The sequence below is a fragment of the Bombus affinis genome, chromosome 10 (genome assembly GCF_024516045.1).
Source record: "Bombus affinis isolate iyBomAffi1 chromosome 10, iyBomAffi1.2, whole genome shotgun sequence".
NCBI classification, from domain to species: domain Eukaryota; kingdom Metazoa; phylum Arthropoda; class Insecta; order Hymenoptera; family Apidae; genus Bombus; species Bombus affinis.
This window is the reverse complement of record NC_066353.1, coordinates 12,155,935-12,170,977: the sequence shown is the minus strand read 5'-3', so window position 1 is coordinate 12,170,977 and position 15,043 is coordinate 12,155,935. Positions and strand designations below refer to the sequence as shown.

General features: G+C 37.4%; 1 protein-coding gene across 7 annotated transcripts in view; it reads left to right on the top strand.

Moving 5' to 3' along the window:
• The first annotated feature begins 254 nt into the window (after window positions 1–254).
• LOC126920943 (GTPase-activating protein CdGAPr) overlaps window positions 255–15,043 on the top strand; it is a 37,799-nt gene continuing 23,010 nt past the window's right edge. For 3 of the 7 annotated variants that reach the window (XM_050731972.1, XM_050731969.1, XM_050731964.1), the window contains exons 1-2: window positions 255–692; window positions 6,866–7,068. In XM_050731972.1, the coding sequence (XP_050587929.1) occupies window positions 7,000–7,068 (69 nt within the window). In that variant the 5' untranslated portion in view covers window positions 255–692; window positions 6,866–6,999. Of the gene's footprint in view, window positions 693–732; window positions 932–1,275; window positions 1,512–6,865; window positions 7,069–15,043 lie in introns of those variants that run through there. The other 4 variants (XM_050731971.1, XM_050731965.1, XM_050731966.1 and 1 more) reach the window with 3 other exon arrangements.

Sequence of the window (15,043 nt, the reverse complement as noted above, 5' to 3'; positions counted from 1 at the left end):
TATGTAACTTATTATATAAAAATTAATCTTACTGTTTAATTTCGTATTTGTAAAATTAATAAGAAAAATAAATTTTATTTTATCAGTTTATTATTTTATCATTTTATTCGAATTGAATTGTTCCTATATAAACTATATATCGCGCAACCGATAGAATCCTGTGAAAATTATATATAATATTAAATACATCTTACCGTTTAACGCAATGTTTTACTATATAAACTGCTGGAAAACATAAATACTCTTTTACTGAAATTGAAATGTTCCCGCCATAGGTTAGCGCAGCCGATAGAATCCTGCGCAAGTGTAGTTGCGCATAACAAGCGTAGTACTCATTCTTCTGCCCAGTCAAGACGCGAGGATCAGGTTAGGCAGGTCGGATTGACAGGGAAGTAGTGGAAACAGTATTTTGTGGGGGTTCGTAAATGAAGGTTAATTTCGCGGGCAACCCGGTGAAGTCTGTGGACACGAACGAAGGCAATGCCACAGCAGAACTGTCAACAAGATATCCGTATTGGTTTACAAGTCTCGCGGTGAATTAGCCAGGGACAAACATGGCTCGCGTTCCGGCAGACGTGTGTTTTTCTTCGTAGTGAACCTAGAGTACCTTTTTCTCGCTTCTTCGTCGTATTCCCTGTCTCTGTTTCGCCAGGCAGGGATTCTCAACCTCGGGAGTGGTGATATTCACGCAAGTACGTAACGCATATACACACCCATTGTAACGCGCGTATTCACGCGGCTTAATGTATATTAATATACACGCTAGGTAAGGGAAGAGGAGCTTCCCTCTTGTTAGTATGCAAGTGCCGTTTCGGTGCCCCTTACGTGGCCTTATTTGCACTCGCGTACGATCGGCGCGCGAAACCAATCAAAATGACCGTTCTCCTTTTCGCATGATTTTTTTCAACAGTGTATATTACGTCCAACCCGTGTAAGTACGCTTTGTATCCAACTAAGTCTTCAGTCTTGAATTCGTTCTGAATAAAATTGCAGTCGCGTACGATCGTGTACGATGTACGAAACAAGTCAAAATGACCGTTCTCTTTTTCATATCATTTTTTTCAGTAGTGTATCTTACGCCTAACCTATGTACGTAAGTGCGTTTCTTGTTAGTACCCAAGCAAGTTCTCTCGTTTTCTATTCATAATAAAATTACACTCGCGTACAATAGGCGCGCGAAACAAGTCAAAATGAATCTTTTAACATCATCTTTTTCAACAGTGTATATTACGCATAACCACGTAAGTAGTACACTTACTAATGAAGACTTGCTGCAAGTAAATTCTCATTGTTGATTAGTTGTTAATAGAATAACGCGTGTTACTCTTTCCTTGTGTGTTTCTATTACTCGTCGTCTGGTCGTGAACGTGCGTGTGCGTGTAACGGTGCAGTAAATGGCGGAGGATGTAAAAGGGCTTTCCTAGTCTCTACGATGTGCCAGCAGAGAATTATCGGTATTGTCGTTTCCCTGACATAACCGCCGTTACTTCCCCTTGCGCGAGTCGTTTCAGGTGAGAGTCGATATTCCAGCTGTTTCTCCATTTCTCGTTTACTCTATACTCGATATTTATCGTGATATGCGAATCAACTATTCTACCATGTAAATACGTCCGTACAGGCTTATTTATGTGGCCCATTACTACGATGCAATTTCGTATGCAAAGTTCATTGCACTTAACCCTGTGTATTACGCGATACCGCATGGGATCTATTCTTTTTCTTCAAAAATCTTCACGAACCTTTCAACGCAATAGATAACCTCAAAATTTGCGTGGATACTACAGTTCGCTCTGCGTATTTTTGCTAAGAGACAGAATAAATGATTTGTATTATAATGTGATAGAAGTTGTATTGTATTGAAATGAAAAGGGAGATTTATTCTTATAGAGTCATTTAATTGTGGTATCTCGTTTATATTTACTACGTACTGCATTTATGTTTGGATAGTATCATTGAATTCGAAGATTTTAATAAGATATCTATCTTACAATCAGTGTTTATCATACACATTTAGTAGAAAAATATGTTAAAGTGTGATGATAAATTTAAACTTTCCTAACCCTATAATTTACGGCTTACGACATCGTGTCAGAATCCATATAAAATATTGAAAAATTATACGAATCTTGTTTTTAGATTTCGAAGTATCAACGAATAATGAGACGTTGGACAAATACTACTCTTAATTGGATACTAAAGAGTTATATAGTCCAGTCTCATTACACGTAAAATGTTTTCTATAACACACATTATTAAAATATTCGTGAAAAGTTTCTACATGTATTCTAATACTTTCGTGAATTGACACCTAGGAATTGAAGTGCGTGTAACGCGATAAGGGCTTCTCGTGTGCACGATGCTTAATTAAGTTCTCATTGTACGTACGTTACACAACCGGAATAGAAGAAAAACAATCCGCGCGGCTTGTAATTAAGCAATGGATGTGGTTGCGCGTGCTGGAACATCACTGCGAGAATAATAATACGCAGAAGGCGGAAGAATTTGTGAAAGAAAAAGGTTCGAATACCACGAACATTTGCATTCTGTGCTGCAACACACGTTTCGAGATATGTAGTAACCTTGGCATAGTAAAGTTATCGAAACGATGTAATCTTCTCCCTCTTGAAAAACTTCATCTTGGCTCGTCTCTATCAAACTCGTTAAGCTATATTAAGAGACATGTCAACAACTTTGTGAAATTATTCATTTCTATGGTGTAGCCCAAGCGTGCGTGTTCGCGAATTAGTCGCGTCGTTGATGATATTGTTTCGGTAAACGTCGCGATCATGCGAACCGGCGCGGCGTTAAGGTTATGAAGTCATTTTAGAGATGAATTAACCTCTATGCTAGTTTTTCGATTTATTTGATGCGTAATATTTTTAGTATGAATTGATATATGTAATTTCTTTTCCAATTGTTGGATTATTAGGCAAATTATCATTACACAAACATAGGTTAACCTTGCAATGGTAATAGTAATAGTTATATCAAACGATACACTACAATTTCTTAGATTTGACGTAGACTTTCTAAAAATTCAAATTATGTAAAAGATTCTGAAAAATTCATTGATATTTACTTTTTTTAAGGTGAATAACACGAACTATTCCTTTTCTTTTTTTGATAAAGATAGTAAATGGACACTTGCCAGTTTTGACGCGTACGACACCGAAGCCCAAACACATGTGGATCGAATTAACTTCTAGGGATTCAAATTTATCGATCGAATTTGCTATTAAAGGAGCACATGAAACTCTTCTACATTTTATACTATACATAAATTTCATTTTAAATCTTTTAAAATTTTATAACAAGGTATATCATAATTAGGATCGTTTTTATGATAAATTTTCTTTCTCAGCCGCCATTTTAATTGCCTCGATCTAACAACTTCTTTGCCCGCAAATATTTAAGACGTCGTCGTATAGTACCGGATATGGCATGGACTTTTTACTTGTGCCTTTGTTACACTTTTATTTTCGTCGTTTCTCCACTGTATTACTGCTGCACATTCTTAGGCAGCGTAAAAAACGAGAAAAAAAGAAGAAAAGGAAGCAACCATCAGTTTTACTCGTGGACGTGTAACCGGATGTACTCTTTAGCAAGAAAAACACTAGTCTGTGAAAGAGCTTCTGTTAATTAGTCGAATGAGAAATATCGATGAACTATATAATAAGTCGACTTTGATTTCCAATCATTACGTATTACATATGTTTACCCTATTCTTCTTTTTCTTTCTAAGTTCTTATTTATTTAGAGGTTATGTTAATTGGATATTGAGTAGACGCGAGAAACTAAAAGTCTATGAAATTTTCTAAAAGTATTAACGTTATAGTAATAGTATAGCAAATTGTAATATGTCGTAGTCATAACTTACGACTAATTGTATAACAATTAATATTTTTGAAACATTCAGAAGATTAGCAAAAATATACATTTAATTCCAAACAGTTTTAGATGATATATCGTTGAATTTTAAGCTCGATTCCTTATAAAAACCAAGAAATGTGACTTGTAATATTTTTCTCCTGTGGTCTTCAAATGTAATAGATAGATTGTATTTTTCAACGTGGCCCGTTTTACTTTCGAGTCGTTCTCTTAATTAGTTTGGAAAGTTAGTTACTCTACAGATTAAAATGTTAATCGCATAACACTTCCTGTAGATAGCTTAATTGCAGGTTCCCGTGAAACATCGTGTCGTATTCCTGTTACTTTTATCACCTCAACGAACCTTGGGATCCTACCGATTCTTTAAATTCTTTTCATCTTTTTAACCATAACAATCTGTTACGTTTGCGTAACTAGTAATTCAACGTACTATACTAATCTGTGGCAATAGTTGCTGATATTGGCATTTCATACCAAGTAACACTGTAATCGTAATCAATCATTAATATAATTTTTGCTTAGAGAAATGACGATCAATTATCAAAATGAACACGTGTGAAGCTCACACGTATGAGAAAATGATACAAATAATATAATCTTCAATCTGAGAAAGAAAAATCTCTGTAGTTAATATTATTAAACATTAATTCTTAAAGATCATTTGATTCGACCGTTTTATTGTCGGACTTAATTTTCTCGACCATAATTCTGGAACTCCTTGAGATCAGGATAAAATCTTTAAAAAAATCCTATAAAACATTTTGCAGATACCAAATCCTTATTGCAAGGATACATACATACATATATATATATATCAAAATCTCAGTCGAGAATAATAATAATAAAAAAAAAAAAAGAAAAGGGATTTTAGCCTCAAGGTACAATCGATTACCCTGGGTGTCGATCAGAATAGCACTTTCACTTGATTAAAGTTCAAGACGATCGTTATATCTACGTGTATATATGTAAGTACTCGTAGGCCGTGGCAAGGCCGTCAGATTTAAAACAGCAAATTCACCTGACCGCCTTCGATGCAGTAAATATCGCGCTTTACTCGCGGTCGAGCGTTCGCGAAACTTTCATCCGCCTCGTGTTCTCGATTCGCAGATAAAATCGCCACAGGGCCTACCCGTAAAAATTAATTACAATCGTTATTTTCACTTTTCTTTGTTCGTTCGTTCGGTCCTACCTCTTCGTATCCAATTTCCTTTCTTTGGTCTTCGAAAATGTAGCACGACTCCTACGTACATCTGTACGCGAATATCATTATTGCAATGGCACGAGAATTTTATAACTTTCTTTTATACATATTAGGTCACCGGAATTGTGAATTAAATTACGGGAATTTATATTATATGTACGCGTAGCATAGAAAAAAATCGCATTACGTAAAATAAGAGATAAAATAGTTTTTTGAAAATGTAATATGATTCTACTACAAAAATTATTGGTATTCAAATGTTTCTTTGATACCAAATCGTTTACGAAAATGTAATACGATCAGAAATTTTATCATCTATGATGTTCACGTTACAATAATAATTTTTCTTTGATTTCATATCGAATATCAAATACCGACGGTAAAACGCGAATGATGAGATAACGACGTACGTACGTCGAAGTGAGTGTAAGCTTTCTTTGCAACGATGTTGGAACTCGTGTTGCGAAAAATATGAATTATTTAAAATCTTCGAAGCACAAGAATATATTAATTTCTTCGTTAATTTTTCTTACGTACAGATGGTTGATTTAATGAAATTTTTTTGACAATTATCAGCAGTATGTAGCGTATTGTTTGGCTTATATTCTACATAGATTTTATCGGATATGAATTTTAATTAGTGTCACCGTAGAATTATCATCAGTTTCATTAAGCTCTTAAGTCACTGAATTATAAAGCTACATTGGCCGAGGTAGTTAGATGCTCGTATATTCAAATCGTCTTGTTAGTCGGCACGATGCACCGTGTTTCAAATGGCACTTACACAGGGTGGACTGTTTAATTCATTACTTGCTTCATCGGGGGCACTGAATTATTAGAACTTAATAACCAACACGGCTTTCGTTCACTAAAATATTAATGAAGCTTCGTCCAGCGGTTTTGTTTCAGCAAAAAGCTCGTAAAATTCATGAAACTTTCATCGCCAAACTTTATATCACATTCGACAGGTGAAAAGACGATCACGCTGATGGCCATCGTTTATAATTCTACGTTAGAGAAGGATATTTCATTTTCGAATGAAAAGGTGGCAATTTTTAACACGTAGAGAAAGAACATTGAAATCGATTAAAATTGTTATAATTAATTCTCTCGTTTTCTATTTCTTATTCAAATAGAAAATTACACCCTCTGTTCGAACAAGCCAATGGAACCATAACGCTTCTTCGTATTTCTTTCTATTGATCGATACAATTAAAATTCCAATTGGCGAGGGTAGAGAAGAAAAGAATGAAAAACATTGAACAGAATATGCAGAAGTAAAGCGATAAATCAAAGTTCATTTTGAAGTACTCTAAGTGCTATATCTGAGTACTTTAAGTGCTACAGTTTAGGCAAAAGATCGACGAAAGAGACTTTTCCCGTGTTATAATTAAAATCCTTCGTACTTTGCTCTACCCTCGCCGATACATTTTTCCGAAAGATCCTTTCTCTTTGACAAGAAGCGTTTTCAAAAAGAACTAGAAAACTCTGGCATCGTAAAATCAAAATTTTACCTTGCGCCGTAAGATACGCGTTTTATCCGTGAAATAAAAATCTTGTCTTTGGCTCGAATCGTGAGTCATCGATGGTAACGTGTAGCGCGTCAACATTTGGTGGAAGACGCGTGAAGCGCTCGCTGTTGTAGGTTGATCCAAGTGAAATTTACGAGCATCTGCGGCTGTTTACCGCGATAATATACACGAGTTAATATTTCGTCCGTAATAATAACCGCGTAGCTATAAAGACGTCTGAGCACTGTGGAAATTGTTTGCGCAGAAGAACGTGAAAGAGGAATAATGGTTCAATCGAGAGGAAAGTAAAATCCTGCCGTCATCCTGGCGCGTGGCAAACCAGGCCAAAGGCCTGGATCCTCATCCTCCTCGTCCTCGTCCACGGAGAGGCTGCAAAGGATGCCAGGACCGGCCCAAGAGAGGCCTCGTGCTCAAAGGCTTACCGATATCGAGCCTCAAACCGCAAAAGTGAGTAGATCGCCATATCAAAGTTTATTTCTATCACCTCTGATTCCGATAGTTTTATTTACGATTACATCGGATTAATTTCATTAGACGAGAGAGAAAAGGTTGTTCGATAAAGTTCACAGATAGCAAGACGAATCGATCCGTGAAATCTTTTTTTCTTTTCATTTTCTATACACCGACAGAGGTATTAGGTCGCTTATCATTTTTATTGTTAGTGTACGTTATTGTTCGGTCCCGTGGCCTTGAAAATAGAACTTGGTCGGGTTGGCTCGGCCAAACGGGAAATTGAAACGAAATCCTTTTCGTTGGTTCGATCTTGTCGCAATGAAAGATTTCATTTTTACGGTGGTAAAACGCGTCAGAACACCCACCTGTGATCTAACGTTGATTACTTTCCGACTGTTTAATTTTCAGTTCGATATTAGCCACCCATATTACCTTAGACGATAGTAAACAATGGTCAATGCCCTACGGGCAGAATGAGCGATCTGTGTAATTGTGTGCATGCTTGGATGAAAATTGGCCGCCGTATAATTTTCTTGCTGAAAGGATATTGCGTCGTAAAGGTGGAAGAATAGGAGCGTACTAGCTAGCGAAACTTTGTAAAGGTGTAACGAAATGATTTCCTGCACGACTGAGTCAGGCTTAGGTAATAATTGCTTGGTTTCGGTGAATCATGATAAATCGGTGTAACCAGTGCGAAAATGAAAAATACACAGTTATTAAGTAGATTGTATAAATACGCTCGATATTTATCGATCGTCTTTTTATATTCAAACATTCAAGATACCAGAGATTTTCTTTTCGTTAATTGGGCGTATAATTATTTACGAAATCTCGTCGGTCTATCGGCTATTCTCAAAACGTCTCGTCTATCCATCTAAAAACTATGTCACGTTAAAATATCCATTCGTTCTTATTTATTCTCAAAGTGAAATTGAAATAAAGAAATGAAGAAAAAATCGTAGGACGAACGCGAGAACGCAAGAAAGTATGTTACCGCTCACGCGAAAAGGCGTGGAACATCTCGCACTCGTCGCGTCGCAACGTTGTTGCAACCTTGATTTACCTTGATCTTCCTTTCATTCTCGTTTTACATCTCGATGATATCAGACTGGCTTTCTGTTAATTACTCACGCGGCCCTCGCTTGGTATAGGTCGGAAACCGCACGTTGTCGCGTCCAGTTTCCCCCTACAACTTTAACGTTAATCTTCTTCCCCCCTCCCCCTTCCTTTTTTTTTCTCCATCTTTAAATTATTTCTTCATTCAGCTTTCTCCGATACCGTTTACTTTCTCTTTTTACGGGGAATACGATTTCTTCCAGCCACGATATACTTGCAAATCTCCCTTCAATATCATCGTCGAATGAAACAAACGTTGTAACAATATTTGTCATCGTACGCTAGTCACCTTAAAGAATAAGAAAACAATTGCAATATTTTTCTTCTAATTTTATTTACCACCTGCCTCGACCTGTTTAGTATCTGCGTACAACCGAAAATAAACATTCTTACACGCGCACCAGTGACAAAACTTTCGCTCCTATCAATCAAAACTTCAATTTCTTCTTCTTCTTCTTGTAATAGCGCCGTATAGAACGTAATTGCTAAAGCGACAGTTTTTCTTTCTTTGGCTTTCCTCCAAAGATTTCCTATGTCCACGTTTCGCTGTAGCATTTCAGCGTTGACCGCGTCCATTATACGATAAAGAATATATTAAGATAAAGACATTATCTTTCTCATGCACGATACAAGATAAGATATTATCCTTGCCGTTCACAAAGAAGGATAAGATATTATTCTTCCCTTGCCTTTTCGCTCCCACGACGCTGTCTTGCTTCTCCATAGACGCAATGAAATTCAGGAAACAGAAGCCACTTTTCGTGAAGCTGGTCCCGAAGAATATAACAGCGAAGCAAATAAAACGTAGTTATTCAACGGGGGACAAAAGATTCGAAGGTTCCTCCGGCTGCAGTTACTTTACCGAGAATTTCCTTTTCGTCGACGAGGTGGTGTTGTTGCTCTTCGCGCACGCTTTTCGTGGCTCGTAAAGTCAGTTCGCGAAGAGAATGCGGAAGTTGCTTCTATTTCGCTCCGGTCTCGTTCGTCCATCTCGCTAGCGTGAGAGCAAATCGATAAGCTTCGCCGTCGTGTACGTGTAACCGGCGAGTGCGTAACAACATCCTCTTCTGGAACAGCCGTTCGTTCGACGGAAGCCTTCTATTTTCCTGGCCCGTGAGCGTTAACCCTTCGACTGCTCGGCGCAAATAAAGCTGCTTCGCGAGGCAAAGAAAAAAGATAGAAAATCCATCGGGGAGATCCCTTCGGAGACTTGTCAGCGGTTATTTACACTCGAAGACACCGTGATTCCCCGACTATCTTCCGGGATCGGTTAATTTGGAATTAATTTGGAGGTTCTAACCGATGTGCCGGCTTTGATTTCTCGTTAAATCGTAGAATTAGATCAAGTAGTATTACTGTAATTAGGTGATCTCTACGTATCGATGTGGCTGATCGTTTCGCTGGTTAAATCTTACGATTGTGTAAAGTGATATAGTTTGGATATTTTGAGATATTTTTGTGTATCACGAATTTTCGTAGTTTCTAAGTAGGATGGTCGAGAGACGTCAAATGTGTGCTCCTTCGGCCATCTAAAATTAATTAAAATCGTTTTCATGAGTGCTGAGGTACACGCTAAAGTACAATCGTCTATGGTAAATTTATGGTAAAAAATGAAGAAGTCGATGGTTGTAGACGAAGAACGTTTGGATTTCACAGAATCAGAACTTCGGAATGAATGCGCGTGTTTTGTAAACACAAGTCGATATGTAAAAACTTATTACTGTAATCGTTAATTAATAAGAATAAAACGCGACAAATTAAGACGATAATATTACGATATTTCATAAATCATGTTTTTAATTATACTATAATTGATTTCTGAAACAGGACGATATGTATCGGGCGTGTTTGGGGGCATCGTTGACTTCATCAACGTGTTTATAATTTTGTAATTACGTTTGCTGCGAATCATTGTACTTTACTCGTATCTTAGCACTTCCAGAATGAACTTCTTTGCCAGAGCGTTGGGAAACGGTCAAAATTTGCCACTTTCTGGCCATCCGTCTTTTCTATATAAATAATCACGACATAGGACAAGTATGTTTAAAGCGATGGCAAAGTTTCTAGAAGAATTGAAGAAAAATCTAGAGGTATCGCGTTTTCCTACAATTATGTACAATAAGTTCCAAATAATAATTAATTAATTAAATAGCGCTTGTTTATGATGCAGCAGTAAAAGTTGGCGAAATCGAGAAGATCTGAAAATCGACTAAATTCGTCATGTCGTATCTATTTTCTGTAATTAGACTTATCGAAGAGTCGTTCGTTCTCTTAACTGCCATAGAGTGTAGAAGATCCACTCGAGACGCGTGCACGCATCATTAAATCGTTGTGAATGAAAGATAAGGCGAATCACGGAGAAAGATTATGAGTCACGGTGAAAGCGATCGGGCATTAATCAAAACGCTTCTATATGTGTATTTACGAGGGAAATTGTCAAGCGTGACGAAACGGCGATGGCGTAGAAAAATTAATCTGAATTTACTACTATTTACAACTTATACGTACACCAATAAGACTAGACTAGATTGAACCGTATGAAATTAGATCGAAATGAGAATACGTGCAATGTATATACTAGTCGGCTTTCAGTTCTATAAAAAGATGTGTCATCGAGTCCACGACTCCGCGATTTAAATATAATTCTTCTCTGATTTAATTACGAACACACTCGCGAGAAGTTACGTAATACGATGAAAATTATGTTGAAGAAAAAAAAAGAAAGAAAGAAAGAGATTGAGTAGAAACTAAAGTTGTTGGAATGTTCTTTCCCTTTTCCGGAGAAAGACGAACGTAAGCAAAGATCGTTTTTGTCACGAGTCTACTTGCTAAATTATTCCGAGTCCGTATATTATTTATATACGCGATAACGCAAATTTTATGTATTGCGCGCATAATGTGATTTTGTGCCCCTGCAAACGTAACGTCGCGATGCCTTTGTACGATAACATATCGTAACAATATTCAGTGGCGTTAGACGTTGCAGTCGCGTAGGGTTCGGCTATCGATTTGCGTTGATCTGAATTTTCCCATCTAATTTATCGGATTTTACTGCATGGAACCGTATCACGCGGCGAGTTGTATTCGTCTCAACAAGCAGAGTCTAAAAAGCAGAGTTCCATTAAAAAAAATTAAATTAATCTCGATATCTTCTCCGCTACTAAACATACAAAGAATTATTTGTACCATCTAATATCGCCATATATGCGAGGCAACTTTTGCAACCTTCCGCAATTTTTTGATAAGAAGAAACCGTTAACAGGCCACACCCTATTATATATCTTAAAATAATAAATTCTATTATAATTATTATAATGTAACAATTAATCCTAAGGTAACTCGTACAGAAATTTAACCAATTACTAATAGATTATTTATAATAGATGAGAAAGCATGCACATATTCTCGCATCATGTTGTACAGCGTATTTTCTATGGCGCAAACGAATAATTAATTTAGCAGCAAGTTACCACGTTCCCGTGACTAAGCGATGGAACGCGTTCATCTGCTCAGTACACTCACTGTTTTCTTTCGCAGATGCTCTTTTTTCCTTCGTCAACGAGCGAGCGGTTCTCTACGCCCGGCGAATGCGTATGTCGGCCGGTTTCTTGCTGGCTCCAGTGCGAGCTTCTCTGCATACTTGTTATTTCAACGGGTGGCACAGGCCGTGACTTCGTTTTAACGAAGTTGAGTTCACGCGTGTTCGCATCGAAAGTGCCAGTTTGTATTAATTAACTGCCAGCGCATTATTATGCGTGTCGATCGACGCACGCATTGCTCCGCGAGATATTCAACAAGGAATAGCCGCGTACCGCTCGTTGCGTGGACGTCGTCGAATAAGGAATACGGTATTTCGCTGAACTAGTTTCTCGTTTCAGTAAATCGTGTTACGTTTCTTCGTGCACGCCATACGGAGGATAAAGTTCTCTGTAATATTTCCTTTTCCTTCGCCTGTCTGTCATCGTTTTCTCTTTCTTTTCGAGACAATACGAAGAAAACGGGACGAAGGAAGCTGAAATACTAGAATTTAGTCGGCAAATACATTTTTTTAGATACCGCACGACCCTACCACGTATTCGATAACGAGTCAGGATAGGGATCTCACATATTACGTTCTCAGGCATACGGCGTACGGATATTTTGCTCTTTTACCGCTCGCAATTTCGTGTATGTCGCAAGAGTATTACGATATCCGGTGATCTCATACGAAACACGGTAATTGATAGAGACTGTTGGAGGGACGATCGATGTATCGGAATTTCGCGTATTCGTACGAGATCGCGATTTCGAATCGCGCAGGAAATATTCTGTTATTTGCCACAGCTAGAGGCAAATAACGAACGAATAACTTCTGAGATGTATTCAATTTTATTACGTTGTTTTTGGTTAGATCGGTTTATTACACCGGTTATACGTACGCGGTGTCGTATAAAAATTCTAACCACTGTTAAATAAAACGATAAGAAGGCAAGCGATGGATGCTATAAACGAGATGTTATGAAAGCATTTTTACATTTCATGCTCGAACAATACGAAACCGTTATCAATGTACGTAGACAGAGTAATGTTTGCTCGGAAAGTTCGTTGCGATTTCCAAGGAATTTAATAAAATAATTATTTTTGCTTAGTGCCTCTCCACCGGGGAAATTGTTTTCAAGTGTATCACGCCGGAAAACGTAATTGGAAGTATCTTAAAATATCATCGTTGATTTTTAATCAAATATTACGCTCGTTAAATGCTGCTCGGAAGGTTCGTTCCGATTTTTAAAGAATTTAGTAAAGTAATCAATTTTGCTTGGTACCTCTCCATCGAGGAAATTGTTTTCAAGCGCATCACGCTAAAAAACGTTACTAGAAGTATCTTCAAATATCATCGTTGATTTCTAATCAAATATTACGCTTGTTAAGTGCTGCTCCGATAGTTCGTTCCGATTTTTAACTGTTCGGTCGACATAGAAAATTATATCGGAAAGTTTTTCGCCAAAAAATATCCTATCTGTATAATTCGATAAACATATATCGGAACGAACTTTCGGAGCGACCGTTTTTCAATCGCTGGAAAAACAGGCGGAAATTCGGGCTATATGCTTGTCAGAGCACACGGTCCCCAGAATGTTAAATTACGCGATCTTTAAACCGAAACCTCGTTTGAACCTCGATTAAAATTCCGAGGAGCTACATTGGTAGTAAACTTTACTACAAACTCTCTTAGTCTGTTATCGTCTGAATAGAGCGGGATCATTAAGAGCGTTAATTTAAGAGGACGAAGAGCAACAAGAATCGACGATTTCTCGAGCTAATCCGGTACTAGCTGGATTGATTAATGGAACGACTGACGATCCTTTTCATCGAAACGGATCCATGGCAATAGGATTTTACAGGGGAATACCGCTATTGTTAGAGTGGCACGTGTATGTACATAGGTAGGTGCGCGTTTATTCTATTGCTTGTTAGTTGTTAGTATCGGCGAGTAAAATATTGGTGGCATGGGTTTTCACGCTTGACAGGGTATTCCAATCATCCGCCGCAGTGATCGGAAGAGAGCAGTAGACGTAAATAATGGTGTGCGAAATTTTACGTTCGCACCAGAAATAGAACGTTTCTTGCCAACACCGGACGGATCCGGCGAACAGGAACGTGTCTCGATACGCCGAGAAAAGAATATTCCTCGATGAGGAAAAGATCGAGTCATTGGGAATATCATTTTATTCGTCATATTCCAAATATAATTGATCTTACTTCGAAAAATCTGTTTCTTTCCTCGACCGTTCGAAGAATCTTTGCTGTACCGTCGCGCGTGTTCGTAATTTTAAAACACGTTTACTCGTAACGTGGATTCACGTTCTCACGTATATCGCGTGGTCCGATAAATATTGCATTAAAAAAAAATGAAAATCAGCAATTGAATATCTCCGTTGTTCTTGGAGATACGAGAAAGCTTTATCAACGAAAGTTATTTGGCACAGTGAAGACTGTAACAGTAGGCAGTGATAATATTTTTGCAGCTGGAGGAATTTTCGACGTTCCAAGGTTGTTTCCACTTTTTTTTAAAACGGCACTGTATATATTTCTCGTGCATTAGTTGACGCACGTTGGACGTTCTCTCTGTAAAAAATATTAACCCGCGTATGTGGAAATATTATTAGTTTAGGTGATATTTTAACTTTAGTTTGTCTAATTTAACGTATGAAAGACGAAGACAACATAAGCAGAAGAATTCCGTTTTGTGTTTTTCCTTGTCCTTTGTACGTTAAACTCGACGAATTAAAGTTAAAGTATCTCCTAAATTAATGATTTTTCGAGATACATAGATTGATACTTGATATTTCATAGAGAATGTCAAGCATCGACTAACATATAAAATATATACAAATATAATGCAAATATACGATGCAAAATTATTAGAAAAAATTATTTCTCCCATATTGTAGCCTCCTCTGTATTAAACAACTTTCCTTAACAAATCTTTTTCGTATCTCCAAAAACAATGGCGATATTCAAACGTTTGGTTTTATTGGCTCATTCTGTATTACAACAAATATAAAAATGGGATGAGTACGTAACGTATGATCCAAGGTATTTCGAGTCTTTTTGATAAATTAACAAAAAAGTCAGTTTACGAGAAGTAACGTCCGATTAAAAATTTCATGGGGAAATTTCAAGGCTGTGTACCACGTCGGAGAGAAAAATGTTAAATATCTGTGACACAGATAAAATGTTCTCGACTACTTACGAGCGTTGAAATACTTTCGCCAGCCCGCGTATATACGTGCATATTCTTAGATTTTTGTAGATCATAAAACGTAAATCAAGATTCCCTTCCCATCGAGATTAAAACCGGAAAAAACTTCAA